The sequence below is a fragment of the Notolabrus celidotus genome, chromosome 5 (genome assembly GCF_009762535.1).
Source record: "Notolabrus celidotus isolate fNotCel1 chromosome 5, fNotCel1.pri, whole genome shotgun sequence".
Taxonomy (NCBI): Eukaryota; Metazoa; Chordata; class Actinopteri; order Labriformes; family Labridae; genus Notolabrus; species Notolabrus celidotus.
In genome coordinates, this window is record NC_048276.1 from 28,578,064 (window position 1) to 28,596,492 (window position 18,429).

At 40.3% G+C, this 18,429-nt stretch overlaps 2 protein-coding genes across 2 annotated transcripts; both read right to left on the reverse strand.

Annotated features, from left to right (window-relative positions):
• LOC117812309 (periaxin-like) lies at window positions 1–3,401 on the reverse strand. Its single transcript, XM_034682996.1, has 6 exons — window positions 3,354–3,401; window positions 2,189–2,485; window positions 1,782–1,844; window positions 1,587–1,649; window positions 555–1,028; window positions 1–150 (listed from the first exon to the last, which is right to left on the reverse strand). Exons 2-6 carry the CDS (start codon window positions 2,483–2,485, stop codon window positions 7–9), a joined length of 1,041 nt encoding a protein of 346 aa, XP_034538887.1. The 5' UTR covers window positions 3,354–3,401; the 3' UTR covers window positions 1–6.
• Window positions 3,402–6,003: 2,602 nt separating this feature from the next.
• On the reverse strand, window positions 6,004–16,607 carry LOC117812720. Its single transcript, XM_034683630.1, has 10 exons — window positions 16,425–16,607; window positions 13,103–13,402; window positions 9,819–9,869; window positions 9,505–9,555; window positions 9,339–9,389; window positions 9,013–9,041; window positions 8,848–8,868; window positions 8,340–8,765; window positions 7,949–8,179; window positions 6,004–7,232 (listed from the first exon to the last, which is right to left on the reverse strand). Exons 2-10 carry the CDS (start codon window positions 13,398–13,400, stop codon window positions 6,972–6,974), a joined length of 1,419 nt encoding a protein of 472 aa, XP_034539521.1. The 5' UTR covers window positions 13,401–13,402; window positions 16,425–16,607; the 3' UTR covers window positions 6,004–6,971.
• Between the last annotated feature and the right edge of the window lie 1,822 nt (window positions 16,608–18,429).

Consider the following 18,429-nt stretch of genomic DNA (forward strand, 5'->3'; position numbering starts at 1 on the left):
TATTTTTTAGTAGTTTAATTGAAGTGACTCTGTTTGCACAAGTGGAAACGTCCAATGCAGAGGTACAAAAAACTCCAGGTCCTTCAGTGTTGTCCCGAGGATGTCATGAAAAGAAGGACATTTCCCGTGGAAACACAGGCAGATTTTGTCCTGTGAATGCAAAGTTTAAAAAAAAATGATTTAATCTCAGTGTGCCTTTTTTTAACAGACAGCTTTATGACTCTGTGGAAATGGTTGACATGGAAACTGTCGGAAAATAAGCTGTTTGGGCAGCATGCAATCACAACTACAACTGGCACCTGCCTCTGCCAGTCAATTAGAAGTAGCTTTCTAGAGAGTCAGTGTTTGAAATAATGACCTGGTTTGCTGTTGTAGCTCATAGAAGCATGAGTATTACTTTCAATTTATTTTTTAACCAGCTGGAAAATATATCTTTTTTTCTGTTATCTTCTGTCAGTTTCATAGAAACATAGTATGCACTGTCTTTTCAGTATGAGAATATCTGTTCACTACTTCTGTTAATTATTTTACTCATTAATCTTATGTTAACATACCAGCCGCAGAAGGTTTGGTCTTCTCAGCCACTGGTCCAGCTGCAGCTGCAGGTTTGGTCTTCTTATCCACTGATCCAGCTGCAGCTGCAGGTTTGGTCTTCTAAGCCACTGGTCCTGTGGCAGCTGCAGGTTTGGTCTTCTTAGCCACTGGTCCTGTGGCAGCTGCAGGTTTGGTCTTCTTAGCCACTGGTCCAGCTGCAGGTTTGGTCTTCTTAGCCACTGGTCCTGTGGCAGCTGCCGGGTTGGTCTTCTTAGCCACTGGTCCTGTGGCAGCTGCAGGTTTGGTCTTCTTAGCCACTGGTCCAGCTGCAGCTGCAGGTTTGGTCTTCTTAGCCACTGGTCCTGTGGCAGCTGCTGGTTTGGTCTTCTTAGCCACTGGTCCTGTGGCAGCTGCAGGTTTGGTCTTCTTAGCCACTGGTCCAGCTGCAGCTGCAGGTTTGGTCTTCTTAGCCACTGGTCCTGGGGCAGCTGTCCCTGAAAAGGAACAACTTTAAAAACTCGTGTTTTGTTACAGTGTTCATAGATTGACAGAAATGTTTAATAATCCCTTAGCATCCAGACAAATTAAGATCTTGTGATTACTTCACATTCATGGCACAATTTAAAGCTCCGAAGAGGAACTTCTTATTAGTGTTGATTTTGACATTGTGGACAAAGGGGTACCTCTATTTTCTTTACTATTATATATTGCTATTGGGGTGAGCTGCTAAACTGCCTGTCATTGTTTCACAACAATGACAATAAAGTTCTATTCTATTCTTTGTCCTGTGAATGCGTACATTTATTTAAAAAATTTTAATCTCACTGTGCCTTATTTTAACAGACAGCTGGATGAAACTGTGATGAAAAAAGCTGTTTGGGCAGCATGCAGTCACAACTACTACTGGCACCTGCCCCTGCCAATGAATTAGACATTCAAAGTAACTTTACAGAGAGTCAGTCTTGAAAATAATAACCTGGTTTGCTGTTGTAGCTCATAAAGAAGCATTAGTATTAGTTCTGTGAGGGCGGACTGCCCATGTGTTGACGTACCAGCTGCAGGTTTCTGCTTCTTATCCCCTGGTCCTGCGGCAGCTGCAGGTTTGGTTGCTGTCCCTGAAAAAGAACAACTTTATAAACTCATAGGCAAATGAAATTAATGATTTTGAGACCTGGTTGGCTGTTGTAGCTCATATAGAAGCATTAGTATTAGTTCTGTGAGGGCGGACTGCCCGTGTGTTGACGTACCAGCTGCAGGTTTCTGCTTCTTGGGGACCAATCCTGTGTTAGCCACAGCTTGGCTTGCCATTGCTAAAAAAGAAGAGAGAGGAAAGTTAATTTCCTCCTTAATTCAAAAAATAAAAAATGACAAAACACCTCTTTAACTTTCTCTTGTCTGCAGAGATGCAGTTTTTGAATGACCTGTCAGTAGTTCTCTTCATTTTAGTTGTTTCATCATGTTTACTATGTCTGCACAACCTCTAGTGTTTTCTCCGGTGAGAGATTACAGCAGACAGTAGTGATGAGAAGTTACCTGATAAAGCTGATATAACTGGTAACATGACTGGAACTTTTCAACTGCATGTTTTTATATTTGTTTTGATCATTTTTACAGGCCTGAGTGGTTTAGTTTTTTCATTTGATTATGAACTGACCTTTTTTTTTAGGCGTTCTTTCTTCAGTTTTTCTACATGAGGGCGCAGATAGACCTGGACGGCTGCATCATTCCTCGGTAGGTGCTTCATCACTTTCTCTATCACAGAGATGGAGCCCTCTACTCCATAGTGCTGGATGATTATTTGAGTCATTTCCACTCTGACCTTGTCTGTTTTCAATCCTTGAGGGATTTTGTCCAAGTTGAACAACATCTTCATGTATTGAGACTCAGTCAGCTCCTCCATGATGGAGGTCAGGTCTTTTTTCCACCTCAACTCAAAAGCCTTCAGTGACATCTGAAAGACAGAGAGGAAACAAACCTTACGACATGAGGACACACTCAAACAAACAATAATCAAGGAATACCTCTTAATTTAAGTGCTTCTGGTTCCTGCTTTGTCAATCTTAAAGTTAAGTTCTGGTAATTTCCCCCCTTGAATCACCTAAAGTAATGATTTAATTACCTAAACAAACCTGACTTCCGGCGTATCGAGACAGTTTGGCCAAACTTTAAGTGAATGCAAATCCAAGTTCCCCACACTGACTGAAACGGGGACGCTCTATAGTGTGCGGAACCAGTAGACTCCTGAAACTTTGGTTTCAATACAGCGACTTTCTCAACAAATAGAATAACAATGAGTTATGTTTCTTTCTTTACCTGTGATCAGATTTATGCTGTGAGCTCAAACAGCGCTGGTCCAGTTATCATCGGTGTGTGTGAGTGAGTGTGTGTGTGTGTGTGTGTGTGTGTGTGTGTGAGAGAGAGAGAGTGTGAGTGTCGGATGTACGGGGCGGAGAGTGCTCTCGGAGGAGAGTAGATTGCGCCGTTTTACAGAGTAAATCCATATCAAGCCTCTTTCGGTTTCATAGTAAACGAAACTAAAATGAGTCTTCTGCCAGTCTCTCTGTCATGATCGGTTTCAGCGGAGTAGCTGGACGCACAGAGTAGTAAACAGTAGCGCGTGGCGTGTGTGTTAGTGTATGTGTCAGCCCGACCTCACGGATACAGGTAAACCAACGACAATATGAATTCAGCAGTTATTTCTTGATAACGTGACTATTTAGGTACAAATATTTACCTGTTTGTTAGGTTTTTGTTTTTTTAACTCTGTAAAGCACTTTGAATTCCTCTTTGTATGAATGGTGCTTTATAGATAAACTTGCCTTGTCTGTTATGAGGCGAGAACTCTGATATTTACTCACTAAGCGGAAAATCTGCTCCTTTGAAACTTGCAGAGTTCTGCATGATTCTATTTTTCAATCTACTATTATTTTGTATTCATGATTTTTAAAAATGTTTTATTTAAGATGTTAAAAGAAAAATATAAATCTATGCAGGCCTAATAGTCTGAACTGCCAATGCTGCACTCACCTAAGACCACGTGTTAAAGTTATTTAAGTATTCCTAAAGGTAAATCAATTTTTTGTTGCCTTTTATTCGCATACTGTACCGAACATGTATGAAACATAGAAGTTAAATTCATTAAACCTGGCCACGACATAGGCAGCACCAGGGAGGGGCTTGGGTGTGATCAAGCTACACTTGTCATAGGAATAGCACCCTCACAGCACCCCCAATAAATGTCTGAGGTTCAGTAAAATGTTTTGTATAGTTCCCTATACATGTGAGTCACCTATATTTCAATTTATGTCAATAAATCAGAAGTATCTATTTTTTTCCGCTGAAAAACTATAAAGAAAAACTGAATCAGGTGATTATTCTCAGGCAGTGGTGTACTCAGTGGGATGGGAAATAGTGCCCTCTGGATGCCCCACCAATGTAAAAAAAAAACCATTAAAAAGTGTCCTCTGGATGTCCCTTAAATGAATGAAATGTAAAAAAGTGACCTGGATGCCCCTCATAAGTATAAATTGTAAAAAAGTGCCCTCTGGATTCACCTCAAATGTATAAAACGTAAAAAAAAATCTCCTCTGGATACCCATGCAGTTCATTATGTTATATTATGTTAATTATGTGTTTTAATCAATAATATAGAACTAAATAAATACTTTTTTGTTTTCCTTTTTCATAACTCAATGTCCCCCACAATTTGTCATATAAATATTCACTAGATTGCAGGGAATTAAGAGTTAGCTTACTTAATACTAACCTTTTTTAGTATGCGGTTTTGAAAACAGCCATAACTTCATGTGTGTGAGCTGATGTGGCTCACGCTACCATCATACAGGTAATGCGCGCTCGGCTAGAGGCTTGTTTGGGTTCGGTCAAGTGTTTGCTGGGTAAGTTGGTGTTATCTGCCTTCTCTTAGTAAGGCTGTTTTCAAACCGCCTATTATATCAGCAGTACATACTGATTTGGGCAAAATTCAGTATGTAGTATGTGAACAAGAGCAAGCAGAAACTTTCTTCCTGAGACCGAAAATCCAGTGACCCAGCATCCTGCAAACAGATCAAACAGAACAGTCATACTACATACTACCTTCAAACGAGTATGCAGTATGCAATATGCAGTGCATACCATTTTTTAAAATGTATTTTCATTCAGAATCAGTTAAATTTAAATGATTCTGCTTTTGTGTTGTGTTAATTAGTTGATTATTTATATTATTTTGGGATGTTAAATGAATCGTCAATCAAACTTTGTAAAGCACTCTATACAATATTGTAACACAAAGTGCTGTACATAAAGATAATAATGGTAGTAATAAAATAGAATAAATTGAAAATACAAAAACATACCACCCATTACCTACCTCACAATCCATAAGCAGGGTTAAGAACATGATATTTAAAAAAAAAAAATGATACAAGAAGCTGCTGATGAACTGAGGGAACGCTGTCATGATATATCAATGAGGAAACACTGGGGGTAAAATGAGATGTTAAAACTCAACACAGGAAATTAAACTCACCACAATAAAATAAATTACTTAGTTATTAAAACACTAAAAGATTAAACCAGTAAAGGAAATAAGATGCTGCACTGAAAATAAATACAGCAAAGGAAAATATTAAAATGCTGAGAGGTAATCTGTAAAAATCATAAGATGATAAAATCATAACTAAATAAAAATTGTAATAATCCACAATAAATTAAAAAGAAATACAAATTAAAAAAATAAGTGAATAAATAATATATGACTAGAAATTGAACTAGATCATAATTAAATAGAGTTAGATGGAATACGACTATTATAAGAATAAGACTCAGTTAAGGGCTAAAAAGGTCTGCCTCAACCTTGCTTTGAAAAATGTTGATGCTCTGTGCAGCCCTCAGATCTTAAGGTAGGCTGTTCCACAGGAGTGAGCTGTGATGATAAAAAAAACTGCCTCGCCGTGGATCTTTAATCCTTTGGTACCATTAAAAGTCCACTATACCTGAAGACCTGATGGCTTTCACAGGCTCATATGATAAAAACAAATATGATAAATAAGAAGGAGCATGTATTTTGTTTATTTGCATTTGTTCAGATTCTGGTTTCTTTGCTCTTGTGGCAGGAAAAGGAAATAAATGTGTACACTAAGTGGAGGCTATACAAACTCAGAAAAAGTCTTACAGCCTGCAGGCAACACATCATCACCCCTAAAGTAAAAATTAATATGGTCACCTGTTATGATTTTTTTCAACAAAACTTAATTTTGACTTTTAATTCCTCTTAACATCCAGTTTTAAACTTAGTTTAATATTCAGTTTATCCCTCCACTGAAAAAGAGTTCAACCCGCAGCTTCCTTTCAACTGAACAGAGACCAAACTTCAAATTCATGATACTGAAAATAAAAAATACATGGCTTCCAGTCAGCCAGCATTAAGAAAGGGGAAAGACACAGGAAAAGAAGGTGCAGAGACTTTCATCTGTGAAATAAATCATTAGGTTTACTGTGAGTCAGCATCCATTTACACACAATCAACAACACAAGATGCAACAAAGTGACAACAGTTCTTAAATCTCAAAGGCTAACAGTCAATTAAACAAAAGAAAGAAACAAAGAAAATTAGACAGAAATAAAATATTTCATTGTTGAAAATAATAACATCAGCACTTCCACTTCCAGTGGTTTTTACACGCTGGTACACCACCTCTACAATTTATCAGTTTTCATGATACCAAAGGAATCTGTTAACTTACACTTCCTGTTTGGAGCAATTTATGAACTAGGGATGGGAGATGATTTTTCGAAGTGGTACCCCCGCCAGACGGTGGCTAACCACATTCAGTAGCCAACAGGAGCTGGACATTCGTGTGTAGTGGTGTGAGATTCAGAAACAGATGAAATTATGCGACTGAGCATGAACGTAAAATGTAAACATGTACGTCACGCTGCTGCGTCACAGAAACATCGACATGAAGGACGAGACAGACACTGACGGTGCCCGCTACTACCAGCACCCCGTCCCCGTGCTGGTTAACGTGACTGCATCATAAACAGACTGTTAACGGGACAGGTGCGTCGTTGAGTGTTTACTTTTACTGTCTACACCTGCAGCACAACAGATGTTGTGTAAGTCGCTGTTGTCTCAATTTGACGTTTCAAACCTGCTGTCAGAGAGCTCCATTACGAATAATCGCAGAATAAATGCCAGTGTCAACATGTTCAATTTTAATCTTAAGTATATGTGGATAATATGCAATGTAAAGTACATTTTACAAACTTATTTTTCCTCTCGTTCACTTCAAACCCTCAGAGAGACTGAAAGAAAACACACCCATCAATGATAACTTCATTAAATAACACGGTCAAATCTTCAGTAATTACTAAATAGGAAACATTCATACCACCCATAAACAAGTTATGTTTACATCATCGAACATCAACATCATTTACATCATTCCAGCTACTTTGAGTTTCTTTATTCTATATCCTTTGATTTCTACATCTGCTATGAACAGCAATTTCTCAAGGAGACGTTCTTGATAATCACCACCCAGTTTGATATCCAATTCCTTCGCCAGAAGTGATGATGCCACAACAAAGATATGCAGCTGTTGGTTAAAGTTTGCCTCCAGGTGAGTCTCCTTCTTTGTGGCCTTTTGGATCCCGATGATCTCTATTTTGACATTTTGGATTCCCAAAGTTTGAACCTGCATGAAGACGGGGACGTAAACGGAGTTCAGGGCTTACGGAGGTTTACCTTCCTTTGACTAAAATCAGTTTAACAGTGAACAGCTTATTATAAGGACAGCAGTGAGGAAGGTGTCATGTAATATCAAAGACACCTTTCCTTTTTGATAAAGCTTATAGTTAGAACTGGCTCAGGCTTGGACCAGCTTAGACCTCTCTCCCCTCTCTCTCCCGATCACTTACACTAACTCTCCCTGTCCCATTAAAGTTACTAACCATAGACCTTTCTGGAGTCCCTGAGCTCCCTTGTCTCGTAGGTTAATCTGGATCTCTGCCACAGACGGCCTGCTGCTATGGACTTGCTACACTTAAGCTGCTACAATCACTACTATCCGTCTCACCACTATCATCTCTCTCTTCATCTCCCTCTATCTCTCTCTCAAACTCGGTCTCAGTAGATGTCTGTCTAACATGAGTCTGGTCCTGCTGGAGGTTTCTGTCTGTTAAAGGAAGTCTGTCCTTGCCACTGTAACTTGCTAAATGCTGCAAAGTGAGTCCTGTCTGTAAGATGGGACTGGATCTTATCCTGTCTTGATGTTGGGTCTTTGTTAATCTAGTCTATACCTGCTCTGTTTTTAAAGAGTCTTCAGATGACATTTGTTGTGATTTGGCATTATACAAATAAAGATCGATTGACTTGATGTGTTTTCGTAGATCATGTGAGTCATTTACCCACCATGTGAACTTTGGTGAATCCAGTTGAGTTCAGCGTCTTCTCCCCATAATAGTCGTTGGTCCTCATGTTGGTCAGCTTTACAGTATCTCTGAGTGATAAGTCTTTGCACAGCTTGGTTTCTTCTCCCCACAAACAGATCTTGATGGAATCTGTCTCATCTTTTAGTTTTAGGCGCTGCATCTTTTTCTTCTGCTGCTGGTATGACACCGTGACTTCTTCAACGGGAGCAATCTGAATGTAACAAGATTAAATCAGAAATAATCAGCTTTCTCAAAATACTGGCTCATTTGGTATCAAAGTGAAGACTAGATCAATTTACTCCCTGACTTTGGGAGGTAGACACGGAGAACAGAGCATCTGTGACGAGTATGTTCCCCAAGTTTAAACTCACCTCTTTAACAGTTCCCTCCACGCTCACATTTGTCTTGTCAGGACATTTTTTGGCTTCAGCGATGGAGCAAAGAGGAATCTCTGGATAAATAAGCTTCTGAGCTTCCAGCTCCAACTCTCCTGGGACTTGGACAGGTTTGCTTTGAGACACTGTGCTTTGCTTTGTAACTTTAACAATATTCTGATCTCTGATCAGATTTCTGAACAAGTAGGAACTGTTTTCTTTGAGTACTTTATAGCGATCTCTTCCATAAACCATCACCTTGACAGTGGCCTCTTCATCCGCCACCGCCAGATAAAAGAAGAACTTTTTTTCATCACCTTTGGTTCGATATTTGCGAAGCCCTGATTTCTGAATTACTTTCCCAAAAAAGGCTTCCGTGTCAAGAAGTGGGTCCCTGGTTTTCAGATCACGGATGAGTATCTTCTAAACAGAAAATAAATCTCAAAGTTATACAAACACAAGAATTAACAAGATTTATTGTGTGCTTTTAAATGAAAAAACTCACCCAAGGAGGGTTGCTTCTCTCCTGGAAAACAAACATTTCATCAGTGGAGTATTTTTTAAACACCATTACAATCATCACATATAACAGCGTGTTCTAATACGTACAAGGTCAAATAATCAGGTCAAATAATCAGAATAAACTTCAATTAGTTGAGAAAGTTTTTACCTGGACAGTCTGGCAGCTCATCAGTGGATCTTTGAAATCAAAGACACATCAGTCAGTATTTATATCCAACAGTCTCACATCGTTTGACTTTCAGTATTGAAGTTGAAAACATTTTGAAAAGAATATTTGAGATGATCTGAATTAACTGCTGATGAGTTTTATACACCTCCATTATTTAAATGTCGTCACTGTGTTCAAAGACCTTGGATATTAACTTTACTGCTTCATTCTAAACAGTAAAAAGCGTTGGATACAACTGTGATAGTTTTCCGTGACTATTAATAATAAATAATAAAGTCACACGGGCCTCTGATCAGTTCATTTACCTGGGGATGAACTTTCTTCCTCCTCCGCTTCGGCACGTTTCCTCTTCTCTCCTGAAAATGTAATTTGAATATAATAAACAAAAATAACCTACATTTTTAATTATGGTTTTTCCTTGCACTCCAAATAAAGTCACTGAGTTCGATGAGCAGTGATCTCTAAACCTACTTAAAGCAGAACTTTCTTCCTCCTCCACTTCGTCCCGTTTCCTCTTCTCTCCTGAAAATTACATTTGAAATACATTTTACTTGTATTGTTCGGCTGTCCATTATCTGGTGACACTGATGTAAATCTTTATTTGCATGAAAGAAAACATTCAAGCTAGGACAGATCCTATTCATCAGATGTATCTCAGATCGTACATAAAAATAGTTTCTCTATGCACATCAAAGAAAGTCACAGAGCTTCATAAGGCTTGATGCCCGGACTGATTTACCTTAGTAAAAGATAAACTGATAGGCAGCAGTGATCTCTAAACCTACCTGCAGCAGACCTTTTTTCTCCCTCCACTTCATCATGTTTCCTCTTATCTTCTGAAAATTACATTTGAAATTATGTGTCAAAACATGAACAGATTGTTATGCTGTACAATCAAGTGATGCTGCTGGGTTTTCTATGTACCAGCAAACGTTCGCTGGGACAGACTTTTTGAAAGTTACTGTAAACTGTATGCAGGATTTTTCCCGCATTATGAGGAGAGTCCTTGGCACGCACAGTGGCATATCTATGTGTGAAATATTGGTGGGGCAGCAACCTCTTATATTGATATGCTACATACCAGGGAAACTACAGAACTCTCGCTACTGATGTGTGGGTTTTTCCTTGTCAGGTGGTCACTCATGTCTCCACATTACACTGCTGAGCAGCTTGCTCGAACACATCTTGCACCACACACACACACGCACGGGGGGGCATGTCTTCCCCCGCTCTCTACTCCTCACATTTCCTGTCTATCTTCAGCTGTCCTATCCAATATAGGCAAAAAATGCCCAAAAATATATCTTTAAATAAAAAAATGTTTTTACTTAATCTGTTTGCACAGTTCTTTATGTTGACATTTGCTATTTGTTTATTTTTTGTATTTAGTTGTTTATTTAGTTAAGAATTAATAAGTAGTATTAGTTGTTAGATTTATCTAAACTTTTCTTTTTATAACTCATTTAAGTTAGATTTTGGGGTTACATGTTTTGCTAGTCATCTGTTTAGTATTTTTAGATTTCTGGTATAGTTAGTATTTCTTTTTTTGTTTTTGTTTGTTTGGCAATTAGTAACTGTGGGGACCTGAGGTTATTTAGGTAGGTAGGTGGCAGAAGGCCAGCATGCACCTGGGTGGGCCTATGGTTTATTACCAGCGCAAGAGAGGCAGCAGGAGCTGTGATTTTCTTTGTTCCTTTTGTTTGCTTGTAGGTTGTGACAAATGGCTGTTCACTTTGAGTCTGGTTCTGCTCGAGGTTTCAGCCTGCTGATAGTGATGGGCTTATCAAGCCAAAATACTATTCAATAGTCACTGTGCTACTCTTCAAACACGCGTCCTGTGTAGCAGGGCACACGCCGTCGGTCGGAGCAAATTCACGGCACAGCCGTAATGCAACGCGGCACATCCTGTATAAATTGGGGTTATTGTTAGGTCTCTGTAAATAATGTAAGACGGAGTCCATCTCAACCAAATCAATACCCTACAAAGGCAAACCCACTTGAGTCCTGCCTGTTCCACAGTCTAAGGAAAAACGGCGCAACTTGGTTGGCGTTGTCCCAGTAATTAATCTGCGTGACAATTACAAAGTGTGGCTTGTGAGCGTGTGAACAGGTTGTAATGCGTGACTTGAGAGCCCTGTTGACAGTTCAGATTTCATGTAAATGTATTCTGTTAGAGTCATCCTGTACACCTAAAATTTAAATATATGTACAGTGGGGCAAAAAAGTATTTAGTCAGCCACTGATTTTGCAAGTTCTCCCACTTAGTAAGATGAGAGAGGTCTGTCATTTTCATCAGAGGTACACTTCAACTATGAGAGACAAAATGAGAAAAAAAATCCAGGAAATCACATTGTAGGATTTTTAAAGAATTTATTTGTAAATTATGGTGGAAAATAAGTATCTGGTCAATAACAAAATTTCAACTCAATACTTTGTAACATAACCTTTGTTGGCAATGACAGAGGTCAAACGTTTCCTGTAAGTCTTCACCAGGTTTGCACACACTGTAGCTGGTATTTTGGCCCATTCCTCCATGCAGATCTCCTCTAGAGCAGTGATGTTTTGGGGCTGTCGCTGGGCAACACGGACTTTCAACTCCCTCCACAAATTTTCTATGGGGTTGAGGTCTGGAGACTGGCTCGGCCACTCCAGGACCTTGAAATGCTTTTTATGGAGCCACTCCTTCGTTGCCCGAGCGGTGTGTTTGGGATCATTGTCATGCTGGAAGACCCAGCCACGTTCCATCTTCAATGCTCTCACTGATGGAAGGAGGTTTTGGCTCAAAATCTCACGATACATGGCCCCGTTCATTCTTCCCTTAACATGGATCAGTCGTCCTGTCCCCTTTGCAGAAAAACAGCCCCAAAGCATGAGGTTTCCACCCCCATGCTTTACAGTAGGTATGGTGTTCTTGGGATGCAACTCAGCATTCTTCTTCCTCCAAACACGCCGAGTTGAGTTTTTACCAAAAAGTTCTATTTTGGTTTCATCTGACCACATGATATTCTCCCAATCCTCTTCTGGATCATCCATATGCTCTCTGGCAAACTTCAGACGGGCCTGGACATGTACTGGCTTAAGCAGGGGGACACACCTGGGGATGCAGGATTTGAGTCCCTCTCTGCGTAGTGTGTTACTGATGGTAGCCTTTGTTACTTTGGTCCCAGCTCTCTGCAGGTCATTCATCAGGTCCCTCCGTGTAGTTCTGGGATTTTTGCTCACTGTTCTCATGATCATTTTGACCCCACAGGATGAGATCTTGCGTGGGGCCCCAGATCGAGGGAGATTATCAATGGTCTTGTATGTTTTCCATTGTCTTACAATTGCTCCCACAGTTGATTTATTCACACCAACCTGCTTGCCTATTGTAGATTCACTCTTCCCAGCCTGGTCCAGGTCCACAATTTTCTTTCTGGTGTCCTTCGACAGCTCTTTGGTCTTGGCCATGGTTGAGTTTGGAGTCTGACTGTTTGAACTCGTTATCTGTATAAAAGACACCTGTCCACAGCCTCAAACAGGTACCATTAATACAGGTAACGAGTGGAGGACAGAAGAGCTTCTTAAAGAAGAAGTTACAGGTCTGTGAGAGCCAGAAATCTTGCTTGTTTTTGGGTGACCAAATACTTATTTTCCACCATAATTTACAAATAAATTCTTTAAAAATCCTACAATGTGATTTCCTGGATTTTTTTTTCTCATTTTGTCTCTCATAGTTGAAGTGTACCTCTGATGAAAAGTACAGACCTCTCTCATCTTTCTAAGTGGGAGAACTTGCAAAATCAGTGGCTGACTAAATACTTTTTTGCCCCACTGCAACACCCTCTTTCATCCTGTATAAATCAGGGTTAATGTTAGGTCTCTGTAAATAATGTAAGACAGAGTCTTAAGAAAATTACTATTCTTTTTGACATTAGTCATAAAGTATAAAGTATTTCTTTTAAAAAAGGAAATAATTCAGTCACCTGTTCATACTCAATCAGTGATACAACAAGACTTATAAAAAGCCTAACATGCAGAAGCCATTCTTGGCCCACACTAGCAGTAAAAGACTTTAATCAAATGAACTTACCCTCGTTTACTTTCTCATCATGCTTCTTCAGCTTTTCCACAAAGGGTCGCAGAAGGTCCTGTACTGCTCGGTCCTTTCTGGGTATCTGATCTACTGCCTCATTGACGGCAGAAATAGAGTCTAGTAGTCCGTAGCACTGAATAATTTTCCCAGGCATCTTTTCTTCACAAACCTCAGTCCTCACACTTCGGGGAATTTTATCCAAAAATTCCAGGAACTTGATGAACTGTTGCTTTTCTAGCTCCTCCAAGATGGTGGTCAGCGCCCTTTTCCACTCTTCCTCTGAAATGTCTGACATGTCTGAGAGACGAGAGAACAGTAATGTTAGACAGAGTCCTGAGGACATGCTACATTAAAATTCATGCTAGTTTCCTGTGACTACCAACCCAAGCTTTAACAGCAAGAACACAAAAACGCAGTAGATCGGGGAAAACTCGGGTCAGGTGCTGCTCAATAACGAAGCCTTAAGGCATATGTGTCAAACTCAAGGCCCGCGGGCCAAATCCGGCCCGCAGTGGCATTATCTTTGGCCCGCGAGATGATATCAAATTATTTATTGAGCTGGCCCGATGGTATTTTGCACGCACCACTAAAACTACAAGTCCCACAATGCACTGCATGTCAATCGAGGGCCCGCACGCGAGAGCCGTTACCCGACTCCGCTCATCATCAGCCTTATGAAGCTAGTCACCTGCAGTCAACTTTCAGCTATCCCTCTCCCCCAAAAACAGCTAAACGAAAGGTGGACTTTGAAAACGGGGGTTCAAGACAGGTGGGAGGCAGAGTATATGCATGTGCGCAACAGAGGAACTTTTGGGATTAAGATCAATCAATGCATGGCACAACTACGGGGAAGGATCTCTTTGAAGAGGTATCCAGATGTGTAAATGAAATGAGGCTGCCTTGGGATAAACGTGTGGGACTGACGACGGATTGAGCGCCTGCAAAGTGCAGGCAAAAGAGTGGATTAGTGGGCAGGATCGGGGAGAAGATGTGGGAGGAAAACAGCGCAGGTGAGCAGACAGTTTATCACTGCATCATACATCAGGAATCACTGTGTGGCAAAGCCTTGAAAATGGACCATGTGATGAGCACCATAACACAAGCAGTTAACTTCATAAGAGCCATATGTTTAAATCAGCGCCAGTTCAAGTCTTTTCTGGAGGAGTTGGGTTCAGAATATGGTGACTTGCCCCATCACACAGAGGTGCGATGGCTAAGCCAGGGAAAAGTGCTGTAAAGGTGTTTCGAGTTGCGTGAGGAGATCTGTCAGTTCATGGAGAGCAAAGGGAAAGACACAACAGAGCTCCGTGATACAAAGTTTCTGTGTGAAGAACATAGACTGTAAAAAATATGGACGTAGTATCAGTGACGTCACCCATCTGTTTCTGAAGAGCTGTTTTGAGACCAATCGGCAGCGGCAGTCATATTGCTTCTGTCGAGCCAGTGTGACGTAAAGAGGCGGGCTTTGAGCCTCCTAGCCAACAGCTGCAGTGTTCCCACAGGCAGCTGTGCCTCTCATTGGAAGACTGGTAATCTCAATATCTTTGAAATTGCCGAATTAGAAAAACATTCACCCCCCTCACAGTGAGAGGACGTCGAGAAATGAGCAATTCAGACTACACTCATCTTTTGTAGCAGGCTGTAAACATGTTTATTAATGCTGCAAAGATCGTCTTTTCCCCATTCATGTGTATGTGACTTCCGGTACTTCCGGAGCCAGCCTCAAGCGGATCCTCGATGAACTGCAGCTTTTAACACTTCCGCATTGACTCATATTTTTAGACCGGAGGTTGCCGCTTGGGAAAGACATAGCAGAGCTCCGTGATACAAAGTTTCTGTGTGAAGAAGCGTTTCTGTGTGACATCACGAGCCATCTCAACGCGCTCAACCTGCAGCTTCAGGGGCGGGGCCGTGTGATCACAGACATGTACGCTGCAGTGAAGGCTTTTAAAACCAAGCTGCGTCTGTGGGAGACGCAGATGCTGCAAGAAAACTTGAGCCATTTTCCGTGCTGCCGAACTACCTGTGTGAACAACTGTTCTCTTTGATGAAGTTAAACAAAACATCTCACAGGAGTCGTCTTACTGATGAACACCTTCACTCAATCCTGAGGATTTCCTCAGCTCAGAGCCTGACCCCAAACATTGATGAACTTGCATCCAAGATGAGATGCTGAGTATCTTAGACTAGTGTGCATCACAGAGCAGCCGACTGAGCTGAAATATGTTTCCTTTTTGCACTTTTTCTTGCTACCACAGGGCATTTTTGGTTTTTCTTTGCAGAATTTTTTTTGCTAATGTTGTTGGCCTGTAGAAAAATATTTTCATAAGAAATTAGTAAAGCTCATTCATTAGATAAGTTGCAGATTGAGCAATAAGAAATGAATGCAACATATTTTTTAATTTTTTAAATGTTTATAGCAATAACTTAAGCTTTGCTAATTCAATGTTCAATATGTGCAATAAGTTCATTTCAATAAGTTTTGCAATAAACATTAAACCAGTCCGGCCCTTGACTTGCACCGATTTTTTTATTTTGGCCCTCTGTGTATTTGAGTTTGACACCCCTGCCTTAAGGTATCCACATAAAAACAGAAACTTCTTGTCAGATCTGCCAAACCTAAAACCGGCAAATCGAGAGTTAAAAAAGCAGTTTTATGATAAAAATCTGTGACTCTGTAACGCAGGATGCACACAGAGCTGCCCTCACTTTGACTGAGCTTATTGCCTGGATGACTGAAGACAGGGCTATTCAATTAAATATTTGGTCGGGCCTGATTTTCAGACTAAGGACATGAGCTGGGGGCCGGACATTTTTAGCTGACAGTGAGCAAAGTTAACCATTAAAGAAAAACAAATAGATAAGATAGCAAACACACTGGATGTTTATTAACGTATTGCCACATCCAAAAGAGCATAAACATAATAAGAGCAGCACTTGTCAGTGTTAGTAAAATATGTTTTCTGTGACCAAAGTCACAATCACTAGGCAGTTGCGTTTGGGCCACTCAAGGGTTGCTTTTGGGCCGCATGTGGCCCAGGGGCCGCTAATTGAATAGGGCTGACTTAAGATCTAGATGTATGAGGACTAAGATCCTTTATTAAGTTACATTATTTAAAAAAAAACAGCAAAGAATCTAATATATGTTGAATTTAAAGACATATAGATGTCAAAATCCATTTACTGTGTACGAAAGCATTGAGTGAGAAAAAAGGATAAAGCATTGTAGCTGGCAGTAATGTACTGCTGATTAGCACAGCAGCTAGCAGTGACAGTAATAATACTCTCAGACTCGTTAAACAATAAACTGAACTCTCACCTGGATTCCCCTTTAAACATCAAGCTCTGTTTGTTCCTTCTGTGAATATAATCACATCTCCTGCAGATGCATGTGCCAAAGTACTGAGCAAAACACTATTTGTCGACATCAAGTATCTCACTCCGTTTATATACGTTTCCGTCCAACAGTTCAAATTAGAAAACGGTGGCGGGAAAATGGAGCCTCCTGATACCGTGGGTCTGTTTCTTGTGATGCAGTGAAAGAGGTGACGTAGTCCATTTGGAGTAAAGTTTCAGAAGCCCGCCTGCTACTCCTTGATTTTACAACAAATGCCAGACTGTGTTTGGAGCCTCTTTTTTTTCAATCAACACTTTATGTTGCCAATGTGAATGTTAATCCGCATAATATCCAGCTTCAGAATCTGAGATCACCCCTACATCGAGTGATGGTTTAGCCCGCTCCCTTCCCGCCCACAAAAGGCGGACTAATTAACAGACAACTGTGTGTGTTGATTAGTTTAGCCTCAGAAAGAAGAAGGGCTCTCAAGTTTTACCTGGATACAGTGATGTGATTCTTTGCTGTTGGGTAGCTTTATTTCTTTCTTTCTTTTTGATTAGCTGGTGTGAGGCAAGCTGACTCTGAACTATATGGGAAACCCACTTGAGTCCTGCCTGTTCCACAGTTTAAGGAAAAACGGCGCAACTTGGTTGGCGTTGTCCCAGTAATTAATCTGCGTGACAATTACAAAGTGTGGCTTGTGAGCGTGTGAACAGGTTGTAATGCGTGACTTGAGAGCCCTGTTGACAGTTCAGATTTCATGTAAATGTATTCTGTTGGAGTCATCCTGTACAACTAAAACTTAAATGTATCTAACTCCAAACATATCTCATCAATAAAGTAAAGAATATACTTAACATCTGAATACATCTAAGAAAAAAAACAACTAAATACTATTTACTATATACTGAAGAGCCATAGCCAAATTTAAAGTTTCAAATTAACTCAAATTAAACATAATAATATAAATCAACTCATGATTTCTGTGGCTCATGATGAATTTTTCTCTGAAGCTTTCGCCCGTCTGAGCTAATCATCAAGTTTCACTTGTAAACAGGTTTTCATAGTTATTTTTTCTGAGCAATACAAGGCACACTACCCAAAAAGACTATCAATAAATCTTTATTTATATAGTGCCAAATCCAGGGGCCCAGCGGGCAAATCCAGTTTGACACTGTGAATTCATTTTAACAAATTTGAGCTCGTTTTCCAAGTTGTCTGAACGCACCATGAGTGGCCAGGGACGGTGCACAGCTCTCTTTTTGTTACCTGAGCGGGAAGTCATGCTCCAGGCGATGCTTCTATAAGCACCTAGTAGCGAGGGTGTGCTGTTAGTTTACACGATAATGTGCAGCAATTAAGCCAGCAGGGGGCAGCAGACCCTGCCCCCTTTCTTTACATCTAACCATGTAAGTGGAGTTATGGAGTTTGGAGTTTTGATAAGTTAGTTAGAGGGTTAAAAAGACTATTGTGTTGTATTCCACCATCTCTACCCAATTTGCACTTACTATTTATTATATTATAACAATGATAGAAAGAGGAACAGGGCAGCTGTCATGGATCATGACAGGGAGCAGGCAGCAGCAGCAGCTCTGAAATTCAGGAGGCTTCACAGATAAGATCCAGTGTTAAGTGGTTAAAGACATATGAATAGGATGAGGGTGAATTTTAATTCATTGCTGTATCAAAGACGACACTGAAAAGCAGAGGCATATTTTCCATTGTGGCCCCATGTAGAGGCTAGTCCTTGATGCAGAAGCCGCTGGTTTGATTCTGGCCAGAACGCTTTGCTGCATGTCTTTCTCTGCTCTCTACTCCCCATGTTTCCTGACTCTCTTCAGCTGTCCTATTAATAAGGGCAAAAAATACCCCAAAACATAACTAAAAATAATAATTATAATAATGTTACAATGTTACAATGTCATTTAGCAGACGCTTTTATCCAAAGCGACGTACATACGAGAACAAGAACAACACAAGCAAAGAT